The following is a 25,854-nucleotide window of genomic DNA, read 5'->3' as shown; positions in this document are numbered from 1 at the left end:
GTAAGTAAATAAATAAATAAAATTGCTGGTAAGTTGGAAGCTAGGCAGATTCCTATAACCTGAAAATAGTCCTTGGGGCAAAAGGATGATAACCATGCCTATGACAAATAAACTAAATGTGGTGTGTCTTTTGGTGCAATTTATCATTATTTTATTAACCTACTCCTATCAAAATCTCATTCAGTTCTGCTTTTCTTTCAAGCAAAGCTCAGAAGTCTCCAAGGCACTGGGACCATGCCACAAGTTGTAGGTCCACACTGGTGGCAGATAAAGCTCCATTTGTGGGAAATTTGACAGAGGTTATTCAAATCTTTTCCCAGTAATAGCAGCTGTAGCTGGTATGAAATGCAGTGTTAAATGAGAGTAGAACATGGAACATTTCATAATTACAGTTCTCCATTGAGTTACTTACTTTTCAAGGTGGTATAGAAGGAAATATTATGGTTTTAATCATGCTCATTACAACTGAAGAGAATTTGTGATCTAACCTCTAAGTTTAAAGAATTTGTCATTTTGATGGCTCATTTTTGAGATTTATATTTTGTGGTGGTTTTTCATTTTCAGTTATTTAAAGACAGAGAGGAAGTTTGAGAAGAAAGCTGAGAGATTGTGTATTTTTATTTATTTTGTCAGAGCAATATAATCAAATTGTATTGTCAGTGCTTCTCTGATCCCTTTACCCAAAGGAAAGTTTGTGGTTATTTCTTCCTTCTGCATACAACATAAACAAATAATGGCTTAACCTTCCCTTCCTCTTCAGTTCCTAACCTATTCACTAAAACTGGCCTAGATGGGCTTCTCTTTTGCTAGTTTGGGGGAGCTTCTTTTTTGGCTTTATTTTACATCTTTTCAAAGCTGTTATTTTCCAAATAGCCAGCTACTTGGGGTTCTGGCCCTTCCTCCTCTTCTACAGTATTTTGAAATTATAGTTTTATATCCTTTACAGGGCTTTTGATATTTTTGACCCCTACTGATGCCTTTTCTTTATGCTTTTATGGATATTGATAACATTATGAATTATATTATTCTATACAGAAATAAGGCTTAAATTGAAACTTGCTGCCATTTTCTTCCAGTTTCTGAGACTCCCTATGAATTTATTTTAAAATCTCCTTTAATCTTCCTGCTGGACTGATGTTTCCTTTCAGAAAAGGAGGACACTGTTCCAGCCACAAAAAATTACACACATGAAGGAAATGAGGAAAAAAAGTCCTGAGTCATGAAAGCAAAGAAGAAATACAAGTGAAACGGACTTGAGAGGGGATAAAAATCCACAAACTGGAAGGGACAGAAAAGTAGGATGGATCTCTAATTGAAAGGAATAGAGGGCTGACTACATAAGAACTAGGTAGATCAAGGAGGGAGAGCTTGACCAAGGGAGAAGTGAACAAGCAGACACCTCTCACCTTTTAGCTGCCTTCATTATCCTCCCTCTGTCCCCAGGGAGAGCTGGGAGCCCTCCTGAAATCTGGCCACAGTCACTGCTGAAGCTTGAAAGTAAAGCATTAGGACAGGAGCTGCTCTCAGAGGTCACACAATCACTGCAGGGTGTAGGGATGGACCTGCCCCTCCTCCCAAGGGTGGGATGAATATCTGGGCTCCAAGGAACACAAGTCAGTTCTTGTTCCCACAGCACCAAGAAAAGGGAAGATCTGTATCTAAGGTCTGCAAGTCAATGTATTTTGTGAATAAGTGGCTGCCTTCTCTCCTGCTGCTCTGGATGTGTGATTGCAGTGGAGGCAAAGCCCCTGCTAAGAGCTGCCCAGCCAGCAATGTCTGCCAGCAATGAGAGCCCTGAAACAGCCCTGGCAGCATCCTGTGCCTGGCCTGGCCAGCTGGGCTGCCTCCCTTCTGCCCCTTACAGAGGCAACTGGGGTTTTCTCAGCTCCTAAAGCTTCTTTCTACTCCTAAACACTATTTTGGAAAATCCAAGTTTACGATAACTAAAGCACCCTGAACCCATCAAAAGGAGTGTTACAGTTAAATCAGAGCCCCCAGTTACAGACACACTGCTAAATTTACCATTCTTGACCACTCTAATGTGAGGCATCAGCACTTCAAGAGCTGTGCCAACTCAAAAAGCTCAAAAGGGCATAATTTTTTTCAATTATTCCCAGGGAATGTACAACTAGAGTTTAAAAACTATGATCTTTTAACATTCATATTTCTGAACAGGATGTTAAAAAGTAAATACCTCTGAGCATCACAGCTATACTTTCAAGATGAGTCCAGCAATAAAAAAGATTTCATATGGATAACTGATACATTTTCGACTAGGTGGAGAGACAAAAAAACAAAAAAACAAAAATATATACCCCAAGCTATGACAAGTTTGCTGTGTAGGTGATATATGGTAGTAATTGACATCCTAACAATAGGACACTATAAAGATACCTTGAAATTATTTTCTTTTCTATTTCTTCCCTATCTGCTTTTCCTCCTCTATTTCTTCAGTAAGGCAGATCTACCAGCAAGACAATTTAATCTTCCAGGGATAAAGAAAGGCTTCCTTGTCTAAGAAAAATAAAAATTTCTACTGGTCAAGGACAGAAAGCCCAAGAGAAGGAATTATCTCCTGACAGTGAGCTATGTTTTTTTTATCTCTAGAAAAGGAAGCAGCAGTATTCTGGAAGAAATAACAGTGATTTAGCTGGAATGTAAGGAAGACATCTTCTGCTTGATGTATGTATCCTTCTGGACAAGGGTAGGACAATAGCTTGTGTTCCCTGAACAAAATACCTCCTACTGTGTTTTTGCTATCATTTAGTGAGAAGAATTTTATTCCCTTGTAACATTTCACTCTGAACCAGGAGAAACTTCATGCTCAGTCATGAGCCTGGATGGATACTTATTTAATGAGCTACCAATAGGATAATTCTCCCAGGCTCTTTTGCCATCTATAACTGGGAGAGGCAGAGTCACTGTCCCATCCAGTCTGGTAATAAAGTAAACCACACCAGCCAAAGACACCAGTGCAATTCACCCAGTGCAATTCACCTCCTTGGCAAAACAGACACAGAAACCAAACCTCAGCTACTGTATAACTTTACAGTGTAGAGCAACTCTTTCTATGATTTTTGCTGCTGCACTTCAGGACATAATATGCCAGTCAGGTTCAACAATGTTTACTAAAGAAACTTATTAGTCAAAGAAACAAACTTGCTCACTTGGGCTTACATGTAACACAGAAAAAGCCTCCACATCTGTCTTCACAAACACACTTATGCTACCCACCTTAAAAGCAGCTGACTGTTGCTTGTGATTCCTTCTAAAGGAACGTTCCACTTTTCAAAAGGCCACTTTTATCTGCTGGCTTAAATATGAAACAACTCTTGTACTTCTATTATCTAGCTGAAGGCATACAGAGCTGGCAAGCTTATGCTTAAGTGCTTTAACTTAAAAATCATGAAGTACCTTGTTGCTTTCAACTCCATGTACCCACTTTCAACTTTAAAGTTTTCCAAAATGCTAGGCTCCTCAACAGAGTACCTAGAGATATCAGTATCTATCTCCATCCTTTCCTGAGGAACCAGTCAGACATGTGGGGAGCCAATACTTCAGCCAGAATGAACGTATTACTGGTTTCCAGCAGAGATCCTAATACTGAATATCAACAGGATTCTTCTAAACAAGGAAAAAAAATTGCTAGAAAAGGAAAAGCACAGCATGAACAACCTACAAAGGTAGTAGAGAAAACTGGAAAGGGCTACTAAAGGCAAGAATTATTTTAAGTTAATCTCAGAGATGACAGGAAGTCAATACACAAAGAGGCAGGCACAAACTGAGTTAGCACAGCCAAGAGGCTCTCCTCCTGATTGGCAAGGCTGAAGTCTTGGGCCTTCTGAGAAGAAGGATTACTAAACCAGTTAAAAACTGAAAAGCTGCACAACTCGTGGAGAAAACTCAGCAAATGAGCCACTGCAACAGAAGGAATATGCAAAAAATATCTCAAGCTCTAAAGGACTGTTGCACATTACTGATGTTGTGGGCATAAACTGCTGTGGCAAAGGGTTTAAAACTCTGCCACACCTGGTCCCGGATGGCCAGGGCTTACCTTGCCTGCCCACAAGTGCTTAGTGCTTCCTAAGTGTAACAGCCCCTCTGCTTGAAGCTTGCAGAAATGTTCCTGTGCTGTACAGCTGCAGAAAGGAGCATCCCACTATTCTCCTCTGCCCCTGAGAACAGAAACAGCGTTAGTGCAACCTGGCCACAGTGTAACAGGAGGGAAATTTCCATAAACTGCAGAGGTAAAGGGCTGAGCGAGAAGCATCTGAGTCAGACAGGAGCTCACTGAGCTGCACAGAGAACAAGAGCCTTTGTGCAGAAGCATTCATTAGACACCAGTGTAGATCCAGTCAGACAGAGACACGGTGTGATGTGATACACTGTCACCATTAAGGCAGGATGTGACAGATACATTTGGAAAATATAAAATATATTCACACAGCTTCAAATTGAGAGAATGCACATGAAGTCAACCTGAATGAGCAGCCCTGCCTTCTTTGGAATGTGCTGACATTGCTAACACTGATCAGACCAGCTCCTAATCATACCAATTTATAAGCAATACCCCAATGTTGTATTTGCAACATCTTCAGCTTTGCTGGAAACACAATACAGTAAGGGAACATTAAAAACATTAAACTAAAATTACCATTCTGCAGTTGATTTTTGATTATACAGGACTCATCTTCTCAGCTGCTGAAGCATAACCAAAGGGATTTGGCTGCATTTCCATGTTTTGAGCATCAAGCAGTCATGATCAAACCTGTGGGTACTGCCTAGCTGGCCTAGAGAGTTGCAGCTTCAGTTTGCCTGGTGTCAGCAGCCAGCCCTACCTTACACTAAGATCATCTCAGCCACAAAGACACAAAACATTTTTTTTTGGACAACAGCATCATTTCACCACGTGTTTACCACTGAAACTATTGAATATCTCAAGAGTTATCTAGAAGACTTACATGAACTTAAAAGCACGGACAAAAGAATTCAGTTGTGTTATGTAAGGCTCCATGAAAAAAATTCAAATGAAATGTGAGAAGAAGAAATATGAATGTATTTCTTCAAAAGTTCTGGACATCCAAAAAATCCTTGTCTCATGCAAGTGTATATACTGCTTTCAACAATTCAGGAAATGGGACTGGGATGTATTTCTGTGACAGCAGTTTCCTGAATTCTGCCATAATGTCCCACGGGCAGAATAAGTTGCAAGAAACTGCACTGCAACACAGCTATGCAAATTTATGTCAGCAGAAAAAACTCATTTAATGACCCACTGGAATTAAAACCATATCTTCAAAACTGAGCCCTGGAATCTCTACTTTAGAAAAGAAAGATCCTCCTTATCCTGCTATAGAGGAAAGTTGATTTTTCTCTCAATATATTTCAAAGTCCTTTCTTGTCAGTAAAGTCCTTCCACTATGTATATTAGGAAAATAAATATTATTTTCTCAGATCAAAATGCTATGTGAAACCTGTGCATCAAGACAGTGATGTCTTAGTTTTGTATAGGAAAAAAAAAATAAATTAATTCCAAGTTTGGTCAGAGCTGTGCAATTGTTCATGTACATGACAGGCCAAATGCAAAGCTGCTGGTAGGTTTACATACATTAATGATGGTTAATTCCCAGCAGAGCTCTCAATTAGCTTAATCAAGCCACAAAAGAGGCCTGGGAATAATATTGCAGGAAACTCATTGAAGGTCTCTGCTCAATGCAGCACTGCAAGAGGTTGGCCATCTGACAAAGTGCACAGCTACAGGAATTAAGAATTTTTGCTGTGGACATAATAACTGCTGAGCCTCATCTCACTCTTCTGGATAGAGCTGGTCCTGCCATTTCAAAGCAAGCATTTCAAAACTAGAGGCAGCAATCCTTTGGGCTGTGTGAACAACTGAGCCCTCAGAAAAGCTCTTCGAAGACTAAAATAGTGAGATTAATCACTCAGAAGACAGCAAAGGAACAATAAAACTGGATTAAAAAGTGAGACATCAGAAGCTTCTCTTTCCCCACACCTCAACAGACAGAATTGTAGGGAAATTCAGCTCCATTGTCAGCCAGGAAACATAAAACCAAGTAAAGAAAGTATAAAAACATTCAGAGGGGAATTATGAACCCATGCAAATAAATAATTTTAAAACATGATTCAATGTATGCTGAAAAATTTGGGGAGAATCAAAGTAGGAAAGATACCTGACCCATGAAATCTCAAGTCCTGTGGACCAGATTTTAACAATTATGAAATCAAGAACAGTACCACATGCATGGCAAAGAACAAAATACTTCTTCATTCTTTCAGTGGAAATGGTATTTATCAGGTCAATATATCAGGCAGAGTGACCAATATCCTGAAGTCACACAAGAAATTTTGATAGAAAGAACTGTAGAGTGAGCAACATGGTGTGTTCATAACTCATTTTTAAGTCTCAGCATTTTTATTTTGTAACAAAAAGAAATATTGACTTGCTTTGGTGACAGCAGCACCAAAACCAGCTGTCATGCAATTAGTGGCATGGGTATTTTATCAACAGAAAAGGTTCAAGAATATGCTAATTTCCACTAAAATATTTATGGTTTTCAAGCAGTTGTTACTACTGGAAAAATTGGAAAACACTGTCAGTATAGAAGCTCAAGGAGGATGGCCCTGACTTGAATGACCCTGAAGCCCAAAACATTGAAGGCACATTAAAATTTATTAGCATGAAGCCCAACAATACAGTGAGAATTTCCACTACAAGCTGGATGACTATTAACTGCAAACAAAGCAGGAGTCCTCCCATGAACCTTTAGTCCTTGAACAAGTGTTGTGCAGACAAAAAAAAACAAACCCTGGAAATATAACTGCAGCTGAAGCACTGATACTTCTTCGAATACATTGTATGCAACATAAATTACTAATGTGAATGACAATTATTCACATCTTTTGTCTTCATTTCGCTCAAATTCTTCCAGCATCTCTTTCTTGGGTCTTCTTTTTTCTGATAGCTTAGCAGAATTTCAGTCAATTAGAAGGTCACCAACACCAAGAGTGCCAGGAGCAGCACACTGAAGACTCATCACTAAATCTGAAACTGTCTTTGTTAGTGATGTAGACACAAGAGGCAGGAGGCCCTTGGGTATATTCTTCAAATCTACATGCTCATGCAATGTTGGACCCATTCTCCAACAGCTCCACAATCACCTCCCAAAGAAAATTTTACAAACAGGATTTTTTAGAATCCCAGATACATCCTGAGTTCAGAACAACTGTTTCAATTTAGGAATCCCATACTGTAAGAACCTAAATGCCACTGGTGAAAAGGGCCATGGCTCATTGCCACATCTCCCCAGCTGTATAAAGCTTCAGAAAGCAAATGGCATTATCTTCCTCTCTTGTCCAACAAAAGGCTTGAAGTTGTCATGGGGGAGAGAAGAATAGTCTGTACCCAGATATGCACAGCTGCTCACACTGAAATTAACACTGCTTCTGACTTTGGAGCATCAGAGTAGAGGAACCCCACTGCCTTGTATCCTAGGAATACACCGTGGGAAGGAAGGAGGTGCTAGTGGAAGGGGAAGTGCACCCAGTGCAGGCATCACCGCCCACACTGGATTTTCAGCAAGTGCCCCAAGGCACAGGGACTGATCACCGCAAGCCTTGCCCTCTCCTCCCATGCAAGGCACACAAATTGCTTCACTCTCCAAAAGATACGAGGCCTCCTTTCTTTTTGGACAAGCAACAACAGAGGCCTTTTGGCACCTCTCAGCTGACAGAATACATCACACTTCACCCACTGACCTTGTCTTATGGTGAAACTAAAACAGTTCCACCCGGGACTTCTGCACTACTGGGGTTTCCTCAGATCCTGAGCCTTCCTGCTCTGCCTCCGCACATCCCACTGGAGATGCCTCCAGCAAAACTCTGATCTCTCCCCTTCGGGGCCACCTTTCCTTTTTAGTAGAAAGGACACACTCAGAGGTCACCCCAGGGACACAGAGACCAGATGGAGTACACGAGCTGCTTTCAAGTTCTTCACACGCAGTCCTCACGGTACTCTCTCGGTCCCCTCCCCGCCTCTAACCCCCTGTGGCCAGCCCGCTCCGCTGCCCGTACCTGTTGCAGCCCCTCGCACGGCTCCAGCCGGGGCTCTCCAGCACTCGCCGCTCTCCGTCTCCGGCTCGCAGGCAGGATGCGGGCAAGGCGCTCCTTGCCGGGGGCGGCACTGCCGCTGCCAGGGCTGGCCAAGCCGCTCCGCCGGCCCCGGGCAGGGCAGGGCTCGCCTCGCCCCGCCGGCCCCGGGCAGGGCAGGGCTCGCCTCGCCCCGCCGGCCCCGGGCAGGGCTCGCCTCGCCCCGCTCGGCAGCGGCGCTGCCCCCGAGCCGCGCAGCCGCCGGCGGGGCTGCAGGGAGCGGCTGCCCGGCCATGCTCGCAGCCCTGCCTCTGCCGGCTCCTCGGGAGCGGCCGCTTCCAAACCAACTTATTGGGCTCCCAGATGTACCTGGGGGGCAGACGAGGGGAAATTATATTTTGCAATGTCGAGTGTGCATAACTATTCCCTGAGTTAACCGCATTTGCCTTGCTCTTCCGTTGGCCCAAACTCCCCGTCTCCTCCTGGAGTCATTAATCTGCACCTTCTCATCGTTTGCGCAGAACAGAGTTGGTTTGTTTCTCCCTGTCCAACCCCTTCGCCCCCACACGCACTCCCTAAAAACCCAACAATTAAAAATGTGGATTTTCCCTTTAATTCCCCTATATTGTGTAATTATATTCACATTAGAAATCAATCAACATTGGTCATTACCATTAGTGATATGCTCATAAAGCAAACACTAGACATGCTAATGAACTGAATGAAACATAATTTCTTGTTGCGTAAACTCATGCTCAACGCTAATCAGCAATAAATTCAATCAGACATTACATACATCAACTGAAAACACATTAAAGCAGGGTACAGACAGCGGCTGCTCATTTACCGGGGGCAGCGCGGCCCGAGCCCGGAGCAGCCCAGCAGTGCCAGGGCCGCGGGGCCGGGGACGAGGCCGCCGGAGCCCTGAGGGGACACGAGCTCCCTGCGAGAGACCCCTCGGTGCTGGGGCCCTTTCTGGCTCCCGCCCGCTGCTTACTGGACAAATTCAGTCTCTTTTGTGTCTCCGGCTCCGCACAGCCCGGACAAAGGTGGTCGCAGCCAGAACTCCGCCAGCCTGTCCGGCTCGGTCGCTTAAAACGACACCCGTGCCCAGTTCCTCCGGCTTGGGCACCCCTCTGCGCCCGTTCTCCTCCCAGGACCCGCCCGCGGCTCGCAGGGCCCGGCGCTGCCCAGGCAGGAAAGCGGCCTTGGCTCCCCCAGGTGCGGGCGGGTCCCAGGATGAGAATGGGCTCCGAGCAGGTGCAGCCAAGTGTTCATTTAACATTTCCCCTCCACAAACACGGGTCCAAAGCATTGGCCACGGGTAGAGATGGCGATAGCTGTAAGCATAGGTGTGACCGGCTGGCCTGGAGACGCTCAGCGCCCTGTTGGGTAGCGCCGGCCCCGGGAGGCTCGGCGAGGACGGCTCCCCCCGGCCCGATCGGGGGGCACCTTCACGGCCTTCCTCTCCCTGCCCGCCGGGGGCGCAGGGATGGCAGAAAGGGGCTGTTTTTAAACACAATGTGTCTGCTGAACTAAATCACCGGGCAGCAGCCCCGCCGGCGCTCGGACGCATCGCCGGCTGTTGCAGACACCGCGGGAGCTCCGGCCGAACTCGGGCGGGAGGCAGCGGGACCTGCCCGCACTTCAGGGAGCCGGGCGGGGTCCCGGGCCAGAGCCCCCTCCCAGGACACCGGCAAGGGCTCCCCAGCCCGGTGAGGCGCCGAGCGCCACGGGGGTTTCGGTGTGGCGGAGGCTTTACCTCCTCAGCCAGCACCACGCAACTCCGGCCCCATCCCGAGGTGCGGGGTTCGCTGAGGGGAGCTCCGCTGAGCGGGGCGGGGGGCTCGCTGCGAGGGCGGGAGCAGACGAGGCTGTTTCAAGCAGCCACGGCGGCGTTTTATAACAGCCGCAGAGCAGAGATTTGCTGCGATAGGAGTAATGTAATTTCCAGCTGCACAATATTAATGAGCCGCTCAGAACCAGGGGAAAACTTTCAGCGGAAGGTGGCGGGTTTATTTGTTTCGCGTTAAGGGAGAGGAGGGAAAAGAAAAAAAACAAAAGACAAGCATCAGCATCATCAGCCCCCGCACCTGCGGCGATCGCCGGGATCCCCCGCGGCGGGCCCAGCCGGGAGCCGCTGCCTGGCTCCGGCGCGATCAGACGGGGAGGTCACCGCAGGGCCGGCCTTCCTTTCTCTTGCAACCTAGTAATTTTTGTTCCTTCCCACCCCCCTTTCCCCAACCCCCCACTGCCCACTCCCCGCGGTGACGGGAGGCCAGGGCGGCTCCGCTCGCCCTGACCATGCTCTCGGAGAGCAGGGCGAAGGGGGCACGGGGCTGGCAGCCGGGCGGGAGGCAGGCGGCGCGGTGTCAGAGGCTTCAGGTGAGAGTCGTAAAGAGTCTCGCGTTGAGAGAGGAGATTGCGGCCGGAGAATGCGATGTGTTGATCGTCTTGAACGGTTTGTAACTCCAGAAAACGCAGCCCGGCTGCCTCCCGTCACTATTCCTTCTCCGTAAGTCTCAGTCGCTGCCTCGTACGGCTCCTGGCCAGCCGCAGGTGCCGAGGCTCCCGGCGAGCTGCTGCTGGCAGGGCTGGAGGAGCGCGGCCCGAGCCTCCCCTGCTCCTGCGGGGCGCGAAGCACGACCTGGGCCGGGCGGCCACCGCGGGGCCAGAACGCCTTCTGGCCCCTGCGCCACAGGGTGACAGAGGAGTAAGAGGTGACAGCAGGCTGGCGTGTTTCACTTGGAGTCCGAGGGCCGCGGCCATCCCCGGCTCCGGCCGACCCCACTCCCCACCGCCGCCCCTCGCGGAGCGCGTCCCCGCCCGCCCCGCCGGTCTGTTTCCAGGGCAGAACCTGTGAATAAAGCGAGAAGCGTTGCTTATTGTGGTCGTATTAATGTCCCCCTTCTTGTAGGTAATTAAATCCCTTCCCGGGAGCCGGGGATTCGCGCGGCTCCGCTGGTGCCGCAGCCGGGGCAGCCCCGCGCCAGCCGCGCCACGCACACAGCCCGGGGCTCGTTTCACCGGTTTATTTCACATTAAAGTTTAGATACAATCGAAATCCTCGGTACGCACCTTTTAATAAAAGTAGTAATCTCTTTGAGTACTGCAAAATTATAGCATTTATATCTTCAAAAGACGGTAAACAAATAATACCAGCGAATCAATAGTACCAGCCTCGAGTGCACATGGTCAGGTGGTTTTAGGCGGCCGTATAAAATGCGATCTGGTTTAGAGAATATAATACAGATAAATGCTATAAATAAGTGGATATCAGAGACGGCGTGAAACTTCCTCCTCTGGCCGGGTCCGCTCGGGCTGCCGGCACTGCCCGCAGGGCTTGAGGGGCCCGTGCGGGCACCGGGGGCCAGCGGGCCGCGCCCCCCGAGCCCGTCCCACTGCAGCAGCCCCCTGCTCCGGCCGCCCTGCATTGAGAAACCTTATTTCTGGTTAAGAAAAATAAAAGTCCCATTTAAACTTTATTGAATTAAAGCAAAAATTAATTTTCAATATTCACACATATATTACAGAGTAATAGTAAAAGTTCAATATACTTCCTGGCGTTTTAGTTGGGCCACGTTGTACAAGAGCAAAACAAGCATCAAAACATTTAGCAGCCTTAAATTTCACAATCACTCAGAATTACATAGAAATATTGAAATACTCTAGTCAGCCTTGGCTGTGGATAGTTCTTCATGTAGAAATTTTTCCTTTTGCCAGCCAGTACACAGCAAGAATTGCATTTTCCCTTCCATCATGGCATCCATGTATTCAAAAAATACTTTGCTTTTTTCTTTTTTTAAAAGTTAAACTCAGAGAAAGAGTCAAGATTAACATGTTTTAAAAACAAAACTACAAAATATGCTGTAAAGGACAATGAAAATATCTAAAGTCTACTTGTGTGAGGCAGAAGCCATGGGGGAACAATGGCAGATTACACCAATGACACAGAGATGGGAACTAATTTTGTGGGAGGAGAGAGAAGAATATAAATGGGGGTTTGATCAATTATAGTGTCTCCCGCCTGTTGGCTGCAACACAACAAAAATAAGTAGTAATTCTTCAAAGCTGATGTACACAAACCTAAGCAGGATTAAGCTTCTTTAATATTTGAATGTAAAAAGTCTGCTGTCCATGATTCTTCAAGCCCAGCTCTGACTTGGGAATTTGTAAGAGATTTCTCCCTTTTCTTGGATGAGAAGTGATTTAAAGCGGGAACACTAGAAATCCAGAGAATGTTGAATACTTCCAGCCTCCCATCAAGTTTCCTCTCTCCAGTTTTAGATAAGCTCTGTCTCCTTTCTCCATCTGAATCAGGACTCCATTGCTAGCAGCTTCTCGGGTTACATCTTGGTCCCCTGCAAAGGCAGAAATCACTGGCCACCCATTTAGCATCAAACTCACCTAAAGAGCAAGATAAAACAAAGCCCTCTGTCAATTAAAGTCAGACAATGACACCGCTGGGGCTCGCCTAACAGGTAAAATGCTTAGTTAAGGAAAGGCCTCCTTTGACAGCTGAAACTCCAGCCCCATAAAAAAGAAATACCAATCTAAAGCCAGCTAAGGTATGTACTCCAAAGGAAGAAGTCTTTCACCACTGTTTTAGACCGACAACCACATCAAAACACTCGGTGCATATAAAGCAGGACATTGATCCTATTTTGGAGAATTTCAATAGGGTGCCTGTGTTTTCAGGCTATGAAAAGAGGTCTGCTTGTACTTATTGAAAGATGGCTTTATGTGAAACCTCAGAGACAGCGAGGAGCAGAGCCACAGCCGCCGGAGTCAGGGCCTTTGAAGTGTATTCAAGGGGTAGTTTTCCTTTGTTAGGCAGCAAAGACAATATGCCACAACACAGTCAATAAGCTCTGCTAAGCTCACATTAATGATCCCGGGACCACTTACCCCACATTAATAATACACTACCTGCCCAATCTAAAGGTGTTAAGACACTTGCACCAGAACGGTGCTACATGTCCATACACCTTTGCAAAGTGCATCATTATAGAGTCAGATTCCTGTCTTAATTATGCTACCTGGCTTCAGGCCGGTAATTTATTAACCCTGCCTAGAGCAGCATATGAATCAAAACCCATAGAAAAAGCAGGTATAGGACAGCTGCATAGAAATGCACAGACTCATTATAATTTCCATGCTATAGGCACCTCCCTGAACCCCAAATCCCTGTGAAACCTTCTGCCACAGGAGAGCGGGTGAGAAGCCCGCCAGGGGCCGCGGATCCTACGGGCTCTGTGCAGGGATGCTCCTGCCAGAGCTCCGCGGACTGCCCGGACAAGTTGGGAGGTGGCGGCAGGTGCCAGCCCGGGACGGCTCATGCGGACAGAGGCCGAGCGGAGGCCTGGTGGGGCTCCGCGGCCCCTTGGGCACCGTCCCCTCGAGCGGAGATCGCCGCAGGTCTGCGCTCCCGCGGCCGCTCAGGAGCGCGTCCCGCCCCGCCGCCCGCACGGCCCCGTCCCTGCCGGGCCGCCGACCCGTCCGCTCCCTCCCCGCGGTGCCCGCAGAGCCCGGCGGCGGCGCTCGGGGCTGACCTGGATGGTTTGCCTGTTGTACACTTTCACCACGTGAAAATTGAAACTGTAAATCCCTTTCCTGGGCGCGATGAATGTGCTCCGCTCCGAGTCGAAGTTGCTGCCGATATTCACTAGTACCTGTAAAGGAAGGGCACCGTCAGCACCGACGCGAGGCCACTGCCGCCCAGCCCCGCTGCCCCCGGCCCCCAGCGCCCCCCCTCCGGCGGGCAGGGCCCCGCGGGGCGGCGCGTCCCCGGCCCGGCCCCGCCACCGGCCCCGGCAACTTCTCCCGCGGCGGCGCGCCCCGAGCCCCGCCGCCCCGGAGCGCCCGAGCCCCGCCGCACCTGGTCGAAGTAGATGATCATGGTGCGGTTGCTCATCTCGGAGGGCTCGTGGTTGGTGCTACGGATGGCGGAGAAGGCGACCTTGGCGCTGCCGGAGCGCACGGAGATGCCGAGCGCCGTGCCGGTGGGGTCGGAGGTGGGGTTGGAGTCGCACACCACGAGGCACTTGCCCTCCAGCACGATGGGCTCCGTCTCGTTCTGCCCGCACGCCACCCACGCCGCACCCAGCAGCAGCCCCAGCCCCAGCCCCAGCCCCGGGCCCCGCATGGCGCCGCGCTCCCTTCGCTCCGCGCCGGGCGGCACCGTCCGGGCTCCGCTCCGCTCGCTGCCCTGCCCCGCCGCGCTCAGAGCGGGGCCGAGCGCGCCCCGCCGGGTGGGAAGCGGCCGCGAGGAGGCACGGCAGCGCCGGCACACATAGCGCGGCGCGGAGCGCTGCGGAGCGGAGCGGGGGCCGGGCGGTTCGGAGCGCAGCGGAGCCGCCCGCCGCGCCGAGCGGGGCTGAGGGAGGCGGCGGGAGGCGGCGGCGCTGCCGGGGCTGCCGGCGAGCACAAAGACGGCGCGGGGCGCGGCCCCGCCTCCCCACCGGCCCCGCGCTGGCGTCAGCGCCCCGCGCCCGCCTCCGCCGCGCGCCGCCCAGCCAATGGCCGCGCAGTCCGCCTGCCGCCGCCCGCCGCCGCCGCTTTTGTGGGGCGGCGCGGGCGCGGGCGCGGGAGCAGGTGCCCGGCAGCCGCGCGCACCGCACGGCACCGCACCGCATAGCATAGTATAGTATGGTATAACATAGCATAGCATAGTATAGTATAGTACAGCATAGCGCAGCACCGCACAGCGCAGCGCAGCACCGCACCGCAGAGCACAGCTGCACCGCTTAGGTAGGAGCGCCGGGGCGCGGGGCTGAGGCAGGGCGGGGCTCCAGAACTCCCGTGGAGCACCTCGGACCGGCACGTCGGGCAAAGCCGGGCTGCGGGCCCGTGGCGCGGAGCGGGGCCGCGGCTTTCCGCGGTGCAGCTGGGCGAGGCTGGAGGGAGCGGCTGCTGGCGGGGCAGAGGCCTGCTGCCGCCTCCGAGCAGCTGGAGCACCGCCGGATGAGACCCCGCGCCCCTCCCGCCGGAGGTCGCACCGAGGGATGGGATGCGGCGGGTCCCCCTTTCAGAAGTGCCCAGGCTCCGCTGTCTTCAGCCGCCTCGTTGGCATCCCGGGGAGGAACAGACCGCAAGGCTTCCTGAGCAAGAAACTCCGCCAGCGACTAGAGCCTTTGGTGGCCGGCAGAGCCCCCTGTCCCCTAGGCAGGGAACAGGGACAGTCCCCGGCCGACCGGGACTCCGTGCCCTGCCCCGCCGTGGCACCAGCCCGGAGAGCGGCTTTAGGGTCCTTGTTGTTCCCTAAAGATTGCTTTTGTCTCGGTGGACGTCTGACCTGTGTTCGTTCTGGATGTCCTGTCAAAAAATCATCGCCCGGGATTGTAAATGAAGAGATTAGAAACAAACTACTGGAAAAGAGTTATTTTCGAACTGGCAGATCTGTTTACAAAGTGAAACTTCAGAGATAAAAACTTTTATGGAGTTTGTAGCATCTTCTCTGGGAAAATGAATGTCATCCAAAACTGGGCTCCAGTGCAAATCATTATGAATTTTGGTAAAGGCTTTACTTTATTTTATTGTGCGGTTCTGGCTGTGTGATTCGTAACATTTTTTTTACCTGGGAAAGTGATCTCTCTCTCTCTCTGAAAACTGCCATAAATAAAACTTTATTCATGTAACTGCCCCGCTAAGTTAAACGCGTGTCTGTAAAGTTGTTCAGACAGTCTGTGAAGTATCAGAGTCTGCCCGTGGGTTGGTACTGGCTGCCTGTGAGGGGACGGGATGGAGCAGCAACCAATGGCATCAGGAGCCTCCGCAGGGAGGGTCAAAATACCCCGCACTTCAGACGTTCAACACTGAAGCAGTCTGGAAACAGTGGCAAAAAGATTATAGGGGAAGAAGAGTAGTCAGAAAGGAGTTGGGGAAATAATAAAAGAGAAACAAGAATTATCCTGAGACATAGAAAGTGAGTGGGTGGAGCCACAGCCTGTTAGAAGGTGTGGTATGTTTTATTTCTAGGCATGAGCTCAAGATTTGCAATGTATTATTGACAGTCTTAACTGAATCCGAAATCAGAATTAGAAATTTTAAAGTAAATTAATATTTTTAAGGGGTACAGAAAAGGCTAAACCAAATAAAAATTAGTGAAAATGAACATTTTGCATTCTTGTCGTTTTGGTGAAATGACTTGTGGAAATGGGAACTGAAGGAGCACGACTCTGCCCTTTTAAATTTTTTGAGTGCTTGACTCAAAGAAACATACATATTCTTTCAACACATGGCTCATAAAAAATATTAATGTATTTCTCTTGTAAGACACTTCTTGTTCATGACAGGAATCAATTCTCTTGTGCTGTAGAGCTCTTAGATGTAGCTTGTGGATTTGAGCCCAGGGTGGTCTGCCAGGGCTGGAAGTTGTTTGGTGACCCCTTGGCAGGAGGCTGGGTGGGCCTTCTACCCCCAGGCTCTTTGACTACTCGGATGGCTTGGTGGATGGAGTTACCAAAAAGAACAAGAACAGGGGCACCTGGAAAAATGAACAAATTTGTCACTTTACCTCACACAGGAGGTGGGCAAGCAGACAAGGGGGTGCCAAGATTCCTGTGCCAGATTCCTTTGTTGTCAGTGACTTTCAGCGTTGCACACTTAACTATACTGTAGCATCCTGCTTCTGCAGCTCTGGTGTAATAAAGCAACACCTGCCACGCAAATTCGGCCTGACTTCATTTTCATTAAATGCCATGCAGTCCTAGGCAGTTGTGTTGATTCTCTCTGTATTGACAACAGTCTCTGACTGTACTGGGCACAAAGAAGAGGTGCTCAGCAGGAGGATGTAGGGACTGTATTTAAGCACATGGCATGATTAGTGATGTGTGGCAAAGAACTCCCCATCTAGAGTGGAGATTTGCAAATCCAGATGCTTACAAGAGGGCCAGGAATTTAGTTACCCCTTCTAATTACAATCTGCATTATTAGTCAGTGTCATTGAGATCCAAGAGGGCAGTGGTCATTGAGATACAATGGAAATGGTGTCAAGGTATTAACAAACTGTAAGAGATGTTGTAGATGTTAGTTTGAAATGGATATATTTGTCAAGCAGAGTTCTTTGGTGTCTGCTTTTAAGAAAAAACTTGTGGATATGGTGAAAATATGTGGACTGCCCATTGTGTGGTAACTTGGCCTGACCTCAGTATTGACAGATTGACTACAGACTATGAGGTTGTAGAACTTCTCTAATGTTTCACCCGAGGTTAAGGAAAAAAGAAAACAAAAAACCCAACCAATCAACTTGGAAGTAATCTGGAGGGAAAAAAATAATTGAATGATCCTTGTTAAGCCCCTGAAGCATCACTTCAGTGGTGGTTACTATCCTGCTCAGATGATGAGAGGGTTTATTATTTTGTTTCAGACAAAGAATGATAGAGACCAAAATAACCTGCTTTTTTACCTCTTACAGAAGCAAGCTTAAAGCTCATAGGTACTGAACTTTTATCTGTAGAAACCAAAATATATTTTAACCACAAAGCAGCAGCATTACCTGCCCTCCATTACACTGTCAGTGAGCCTTAATCCTGTTTTAGGAAAATCATCCTTAAAACTCAGTCTCACTATACATTTAACTTCAGCTTCGCTTATGAAGAAAGTCTCTAAGGGAAACAAACATAAGCTTCTCTGAAAATAAGTACAGAGAAATCTACTGGAAACCTTTATATTTCTTTCAAGAGAATAATTTAGCAAGAGTTTAGCTCGCTGTGTATAAATTCACCTTTTCACAGACTACTTGCCTTTTGATTTAATCCTTCTTGAGTAAGAAATGCAAAATCTGGCCCATAACTGGATAACTTATATGAAATGCAGTTTGTTCACAATTCTGAAAATGCAGTTTGTTCACTGCTATACTAGTTTATGAACTATAAGCAGCAAAAAGCAATTTGGGGATTTATATATGCCCACATAAACTTAAGATACTTGTCTTCCCAAGCATCTGCTGGGATTCCGTACAAAGTCTGAAGATGTGTGAAAATGAGATTTAGAGTGAAACAGCTCTTGCTGATGCATTCTGTGTTCTATCTAGAAGCATCTGATTTGCTGTTGTAAGAGAGGTTTGCATGTATTTATGATGATTTGCTTATGGTGTCACCTTCAGCTTCCACAGCAAGCAATAAAGGTATCTCAGGAGCAGGCTGAGTTCACTGAGGGAGTGCTCAGCAGGAGCAGATGCATGGCTGGGGGGCCATCCAGCAGAATTATCTGTAATGCTCCACGCTGTAGAATACAAAAGGACCAGGACCTGCTCTGCCACTTGCCTGCCTGTGCAGGTTGTACTCAGCAGAGAAAAAACAAAAACCAGCACACACAGGTTTGGGGGCCAGGGGAGAATAGCACCAGGCCAAGGATGGACATGCAGAGAGTGCCTGTGCTTTCCCAGGTGTGTGCCTGATAGCAGCCACCAGCTGATCACTCATGTATATTCCTGTCCCAACCTTTCTAACTTTTTAATCAAATGAAACCGGGTTTCTTACCAACACTAATCATGCACTTTAGATCTCACTTCTGGTTAGAGAACAAAACAAGCTTAGTGTTTTCCCCGTGTCTTCATGTGTTTTGTAATGTTAAAAAATTTGATAAAATATTGAAATAAAAACTCAGCTCTTGTAGCTCATATTTTTGGGAAACCTGAGTCTCAGGAGTGGGAATTTTTGATGGATAGGTAGTTACAAACAGAAGACCAAAGGGGAAAGAGTTACACAGTCCTAACCAAAATGGGGATTGCAGCAGTAAATTGATGTCAAATTATCTATCTTGAAGGATCCTTGGGCTACACAGGTGTTAGGGCTTGTATGTTTTGAAGAACAACACAGCTCGTTAAGATAATGTAATATTAAATTTTATCTGCTGCATTTTACTGCCTGCAATACAGTATTCTGATCTCACAAATATATTACATTACAACTTTAGAAATGGGAAAGAATATTAGCTCACTGCTCAGGACATTTGAAAACTCCATTCTTAAGACAAATATTAAACATTCTGGTTTATACAATAATAAAACATCCATGTGTAGTATAGCCCTAGCAACCTTTTTTTTTTTTTTTTTAACTAATACTGGATTTCAGCCTTACCTTGAGATATCTGTTTTACAGCTACATTTACTTATGGCATGCACAACAAGAGATCCCTGTTTCTGTATTGACTGATGATGAGATAGTTTATTACTTGCATGGAATATCAGCAGATTTTCTTTCAAGTACAAAAACTTCCTACGTGAGCAATGATGCCAAGGTCAGGAGCTCCATTTGTTTTTCTCGTCATGGACTTTTGTCAAAACAAGTGCATTGTTACAAATGAATAGCTCAAACTGGAAATTAGCTGCCATTCAGATAGGTAATTATATTTTAACAGGGCAAAATCCCAGCCCAAGCTGCCAGAGAACGCTCAGCTAAAGCCAGCACGGGCTGGAACAGTGTGTGTGCTCACTGTCATTGTAAATGGGGCCACCTCGGTCATGCTGCCTCTTCAAACTTGAGAGAATTAAGACCAAAGCTGTCCAAATGTTAACTGAAACTCCTAATAATTAAGGGTTATTAGGGGCTGTTGGCTGGCTTTATTTTCTACTGCAGTGCACTTGTGCTTGTGGATTCTATTTATACACAGAATTAAGAGCTCTGTTTGAACAGGTAATCCAATCTCTTCTGTGTAATTTAGCCAATGATTTTTTTTTTTCCTGGCCCTTAATTTTGGCTGTGTTTCATGATGTACGATGCAATTGCAATACTAAAAATAATCTCATTCAATATACTTTATCTGAAAGGATAAATCAGATCACCTTACAAATGCTGGGTAAAATTCTGATTTTTTTTTTTTTTTTGTTTCACTTATGAAGGAAGTCCCAGAGGTGCTGAGGGGAATTTTCCATGTGCATCTTTCCCTCTAGTGGCTGCTCTTCTTGGGGAAAAGCAGCAAGAGCAACACTTCACCACTTCTGTGTTGGGTACAAAGGGATGGCAGGATGGAGGGAAGGAGACAGGTAGACAAATCTTTAGGTACCAGGAAATTAAAATCTCATTATGAGCTGTGTTAAGACAAAGATACAATAGCCACACATTTGACTATATTTTCATGGAAAATGCAATGTGTTCTCCAAGTGTTACAATAATTTTGATCACTTGCATGCAAGACCAGCATCTCAGCCACTTTGTAGCCTCTCACACCAATCCTTTTTGTCAGTCCATCATATTCCCAGTTGTTGCAGGAGTTGGAAAATACCTCAGTGACAGACCATAAACCAGCTGTCCCTCATGTTCATTCCACACACTTTTCTCCTGTTTGCTAAATACTTTCTCCCTTTTGTCTGTTCTTTTTTTTTGGCAGCATTAAACCCATAGCCAAGTGTCCATGTTCACTGTTTCCTTTGGGCTGTTCCTGCTCTGGGATTAGTGCCTGTCACACACCCCGGCACCCCTTCCCAAATTGTGGTTAAAGGGACCAGTTAAAGCCACAAGTCCCTTACCATTGAGAGGATGAGGTGGCTGAGACAGAAACACAGCTGGCCCAGGTAGAAAACAAGGCTGCAGGGGGATGACAGCATGGAATATTTCATTAGGACTTCTTTCTTGTGCATGCAGCAGTGAGTGCAATGAACCCCATGCACTGTATTGCATCTCTGGTCACATTTTCCAGGTGTTGAACAAGTGATTGTGTGAAGGCTAAACACCTCAAATGGAGTAGGCAGAGAAAAAAAAACAACAACAACAACAACAACAAAAACCTGCTGTAATTTCTTTCATAGCTCATGTGGATGCCAACCTGAGTTAGTTTTCCAGCCCTTTAGCTGGAGACATCTTTATTCCTCATTCTTGCATTCACCCCTTTGTTTCCTTCCATTTTTTCTACTTTATAGCAGAGTTGCTCTCTCCAGCCAGACTCATTTATTCTAGCTCAGAACAAATGGCTTAGGCCTTTGTAACCTACAGTAGCTGAGAGATTTCCTTAACACTTGTCATTTCCTGCTCTGACAGTCCACAATAACAAAGGCTATTAGATACCTCCCTTTATTCTCTGCACATATTGGGCATTTGTGATACCTGGCTGAGAAGCTATCACAGGGCTACCCCAGTGTGCATCCCAGGGCATTCTCCTGTCAGAAATCAAATCTGACAGGACTATCAGATCTGGAAGGTTAACTTTTAACTGTAAGTCACAAACAATTAAAATATTGAAATATTTCATTTCATTCAGGGCTTGTTCTGACTAACTTATTTATTATTCAGCAGTTAAAAGTGTCTATAGCCTTTCTCAGAAGAATTTAGACCAACTCACTAAAAAAAAATGGGTTACTTACCAGATCTTTGAACTTTTGCTGGGACAGTTCTTTATGCACTTATTTCTCTTTAGGTTAGAATGGGAAAATGATTAGTAGTTATGCCTATCTTCAGCAAAAACAGTAAAATAGTAAATTCCATCAAACACTGACTACAGCTACTTTTTATCATATAATTTTACAAAGTCCCCACCAGTGAGCTCACTGTAAATGATAGAGCCTTATCTCAGGCTTAAAATCAGCAGTTTTCCTTGGCTACCAAGCAGCCTGTTTTCTTTTGTGACATTGGTAATGGAGGACCTTACTCCAGAGAGCAGGGAAAATTCCTCTCTGTTCTTGCAGGGCAGTCGAGTAGGGCTGCTAAAAACAAGCAGGCTGAGTGGGATTTCAGTACTGTCTGTGTCCTCCTGGAAGCCTTTCCAAAAAGGAGCAGAGCCTTTGTCGGGGAGAGAAGTGCACATTGCACCCCAAGCTTTTTGTGAAGGGCAAATGTCAAGGAATGCAAAGAAAATAAAATGTTCTCCCTATTCTACCCTCCAAAATCTTTGTGGCATACATGACATACACATTAGAATCCCAGGATACCACCACTGTGCCTCACCAACACTGGTACCTGACCAGAGCTGGGGACACTGCAGAGTCCTGCTGGCAGCAGCCACGGGTGGTGCAGGTCTCCTCAATTTCCACCAACACCTGCAGGGGTCAGAGGAATGGGTTGAACTGTTAGACACTGGCAGCTACAGATAAATGCAAAAATACACAACTGAAAATGATTACTTCAGTGGCAGACAGGGGAAAGGGGGGCAAAACCCCGAATACCAAGCAATTTCTCCTGACTTTCATCTGAAAATCCCTAACCTGGTAATTGTGGGTTAAATGTGTCAGTCTTCACACGGACACTGCTTACTGACCTCTGCTTTTCATGGACAGTGGTCTCTGCGTTCATCAAGTGCACCAAAACATCTCTAATGAACACGGCCAGGGGCTAAGGCTGGATTGCTCAGGATGCTCAGGGAGTTTGTTCAGAAAGCGGGGGAGGGGGCTGTCACTATGTCCAGCGTTCACCTGCTGCTTGCCGAAATCATAACACAGCACATTTCCATCTTGTGAGCACTCCGGGTATCGAAAGCATGTTCGAGGCTCTGGGGGAGCCCAGCCCGGCACCTACCGGGGCTCGGCTCTGGCAGCGCAGCCCCGCTGTGCCCCCAGCCCCGCTGTGCCCCCGCTGTGCCCCCGATGTGCCCCCCAGCCCCGCTGAGCCCCCAGCCCCGCTGAGCCCCCCAGCCCCGCTGTGCCCCCGCTGTGCCCCCCAGCCCCGCTGTGCCCCCCAGCCCCGCTGTGCCCCCGCTGTGCCCCCCAGCCCCGCTGAGCCCCCCAGCCCCGCTGTGCCCCCGCTGTGCCCCCCAGCCCCGCTGTGCCCCCCAGCCCCGCTGTGCCCCCGCTGTGCCCCCCAGCCCCGCTGTGCCCTGTGCCCGGCTGTGCCCCCGCTGTGCCCCCACAGCCCCGCTGTGCCCTGTGCCCGGCTGTGCCCCCGCTGTGCCCCCCAGCCCCGCTGAGCCCCCAGCCCCGCTGTGCCCTGTGCCCGGCTGTGCCCCCGCTGTGCCCCCGCAGCCCCGCTGTGCCCTGTGCCCGGCTGTGCCCCCGCTGTGCCCCCGCAGCCCCGCTGTGCCCTGTGCCTCACTGTGCCCCCCAGCCCCGCTGAGTCCCCAGCCCCGCTGAGTCCCCCAGCCCCGCTGAGCCCCCAGCCCCGCTGAGCCCCCCCAGCCCCTCTGTGCCCTGTGCTGGCTATGCCCTGTGTCTCGCTCTGCCCCCAGCCCCGCTGTGCCCCCAGCCTCGCTGTGCCCCCAGCCCCGCTGTGCCCCCCGCCCCGCTGAGCCCCCCCAGCCCCGCTGTGCCCTGTGCCTCACTGTGCCCCCCAGCCCCGCTGAGCCCCCAGCCCCGCTGTGCCCCCAGCCCCGCTGTCCCCCCCCAGCCCCGCTGAGCCCCCAGCCCCGCTGTCCCCCCCCCAGCCCCTCTGAGTCCCCAGCCCCGCTGTCCCCCCCCAGCCCCTCTGAGCCCCCAGCCCCGCTGTGCCCCCAGCCCCGCTGTCCCCCCCCCAGCCCCGCTGAGCCCCCAGCCCCGCTGTGCCCCCAGCCCCGCTGTGCCCTGTGCTGGCTATGCCCTGTGCCTCGCTGTGCCCCCAGCCCCGCTGTCCCCCCCAGCCCCGCTGAGCCCCCGCGGCCGCCCCGGCAGCGGCACAGCTGCGGGCCAGGGCCGCTCCCGAGGCAAAACCCGAGAGCTGCAGACCGAGAGCCTTTTCTGAGAGCCAGCACTCTCCAGCAGCGCCACGAACAAAAGAACTGACTAGGGGATGTGGCCACGCGATTTTGAAAGTTTGAGTTAGAAAAGGCTGGAGGAGCGTAGCTGTTCGTGCCATTTCTGATGGAAATCTGCTATCCCTGGAGCCAAGAGCAATCTAGTTAAAAATAAAATTAAAAAAAAAAAAATCCCGGAAGCAAACCACCTTGACTTGGAGAGGAAAGAATACATCCCAAAGAAAACAAAACAACTTCCATTGACTAATCGGAGCAACAGTGTTTAAATATTAAGCTGTGAAACAAAAAGTTACTATTAACTTGCCTGGGGTTAAGCAGTGAATTCTGTCCTCTCAATTCTAGATTTCTAATTTTGCAGCCAGCTGTGCCTATGGTTCCCCCCACAACAGCATTTTTTGGTATGCTGATTTCCCTGTAAAGCTCCATCCAAAAGCTGTCAGGCTGAGAGTCCATTTTTTCTTTCATCTCCTCTCAACCTTTTCCTCACCATCCATGGACTTGAGTGTTTTGTATCATTTTTGGAACTCCAATTGTGCTACAAGATTCGGGCAGGAAAAGAATAAAGAAAATTGTTTCACCTGAGGAGGACCTTTATATTGTGGGGCTTTTTTCAGATTCACAGTGCATAGGGAAGTGCCTGTATTGCTGCAGTGAGCTCTGGGCCTGGTACAAGGCTCAGGGGAATAAGAAGAGATTTTTTTTGTTTGCTGAGCATTGGAACGACCCCCTCTATGATCAGTGTGAAGGGTGTTGGGGATATGCAGGGAGAACTCCTCTTCCTTAGGGGCTAGATCTACTTGTTTTGGAAACTGCTGATATAGATGAACTTCTGAGGAGATACAAATTGTACTTTGTGTAATTGTCACTTCTACTTGGGCCAAATTCTTATTTACACTGGAGTAATTTGTGTACATGTATTAAATACCACAGTGATGGAAAGAATAGTTAATGAATATCAGTACCTTGTTCTTCATCAACCCTGCCTCCACAGGTACATTTCATTCCCTAAAACAAAAAAATCCAAGTTAAGCCTGTCACAAATATCATATTTTCTTACTTATTCCTTCCTCTAACTATATCCACCAGCAGATTGTCCATCAGTACTGCAGGCAGCTTGTGACAAACTGCTGTTTCAGTAATTACTAGAGGTCTGTACCACATTTGTGATGCTGTTCACCAGGGGAGTTCAAACCTAGAAAGACAGACACCATCATCATTTTTCTTTTGAAGCTGAGACCAAGTCTGAGTCACTGGGCCGGCCACTGACTGGCTCAGCAGATCAGCAGTGGCACCAAACATATTGTATTTATTGAGTATGTGAGGGGAACAGGGAGAGGCAGGATGGTAACAGCAGAGATACAAAGGGAGCAGACAGCGCCGGATAAGGAATCCAGTCAGGTATTGGCCAGCCACCAGCAGGAGCTTATTTATAACAAAGATCATTTGAGGGTCATAATCAGGACATAAAGGGAATCTGCTTTGTTTGCACATCATCATCACCATTGTTCAGCACATCTTTAGGGTACAAAAATGCACGTGTATTTTCCAAGGTTTTAATTAAAAGTACATTTTTCTTTTCACACATAACTTCTTCATTACATTTGCATCTTAACTATGTTGGGAGTTCTTCATTTAGTTCTTATGTAAAATATCTACCTACAGAGAAACCTAGCTGCACTGAATGACTCTGCACCATACCATTTTCTTCCAGGATCAGCAAAATTCTTAAAGGCTGAAGTGTAAAAATTGTGTTGCATTGCATTTGTGCATTGCCTTCCCTTTATCCACAGAAACTCACCTCACTTGCCTCAGCCCTTTTGCATACCAGGGTTTATTTACAAATTGGCAGTAAAATGCTGTGTCTTTGACAGTTTGCAATTAACTGCACACAATCTGTTTAGGTTTCAAGATGCACTGTTCATAAATGATGATATATTCCAAAAGGCAGTCCAATTGGCTGCTTTGCATATTGCATATATTTTTCATATTTCTGAGACAGGACATCTGCAAAATCGTTTTACTGTGCCACAAACACAGGCAAGATTATTTGGAAGAAAGGCCAGAGGTTCTATATATAATTCTTTCACTCACCTGCTGCAGACTGTAGGTAAGTCATCTAATATTTCTCTGCCTTTCTTCTGCATCTACAGAAGG

General features: G+C 48.1%; 1 protein-coding gene and 1 long non-coding RNA gene across 4 annotated transcripts in view; both read right to left on the bottom strand.

Annotated features, from left to right (window-relative positions):
• The window catches only part of LOC306806791, a 29,096-nt gene extending 20,716 nt beyond the window's left edge, over positions 1-8,380 (bottom strand). Inside the window, exons 1-3 of one of the 3 annotated variants that reach the window (XR_013775572.1) lie at positions 8,299-8,380; positions 8,092-8,227; positions 4,055-4,175 (exon numbers count right to left, since the gene is read on the bottom strand). This is a non-coding gene — a long non-coding RNA (uncharacterized lncRNA). The remainder of the gene's footprint in view (positions 1-4,054; positions 4,176-8,091; positions 8,228-8,298) is intronic. The other 2 variants (XR_013775573.1, XR_013775574.1) reach the window with 2 other exon arrangements.
• A 3,189-nt stretch (positions 8,381-11,569) lies between these two features.
• CBLN1 (cerebellin 1 precursor) lies at positions 11,570-14,539 on the bottom strand. The gene is made up of 3 exons (XM_079315946.1): positions 13,985-14,539; positions 13,659-13,778; positions 11,570-12,513 (listed from the first exon to the last, which is right to left on the bottom strand). The coding sequence occupies exons 1-3, from the start codon at positions 14,249-14,251 to the stop codon at positions 12,316-12,318; spliced, it is 585 nt and encodes a 194-aa protein (XP_079172072.1). The 5' UTR covers positions 14,252-14,539; the 3' UTR covers positions 11,570-12,315.
• Between the last annotated feature and the right edge of the window lie 11,315 nt (positions 14,540-25,854).

This window comes from Erithacus rubecula (assembly GCF_903797595.1).
Source record: "Erithacus rubecula genome assembly, chromosome: 12".
NCBI classification, from domain to species: Eukaryota; Metazoa; Chordata; class Aves; order Passeriformes; family Muscicapidae; genus Erithacus; species Erithacus rubecula.
Note: the sequence above shows the minus strand (reverse complement) of the source record. Positions and strands in the feature narration are given on the sequence as shown.

Excerpts from the sequence above, each read along its gene's own strand:
- CBLN1 (XM_079315946.1), bottom strand. The coding sequence starts at position 14,251 with ATGCGGGGCCCGGGGCTGGGGCTGGGGCTGGGGCTGCTGCTGGGTGCG. Across the intron at positions 13,779-13,984 it reads TGATCATCTACTTCGACCAG|GTACTAGTGAATATCGGCAG; the intron begins GTGCGGCGGGGC and ends CTTCCTTTACAG. Across the intron at positions 12,514-13,658 it reads ACAACAGGCAAACCATCCAG|GTGAGTTTGATGCTAAATGG; the intron begins GTCAGCCCCGAG and ends CTTGCTCTTTAG.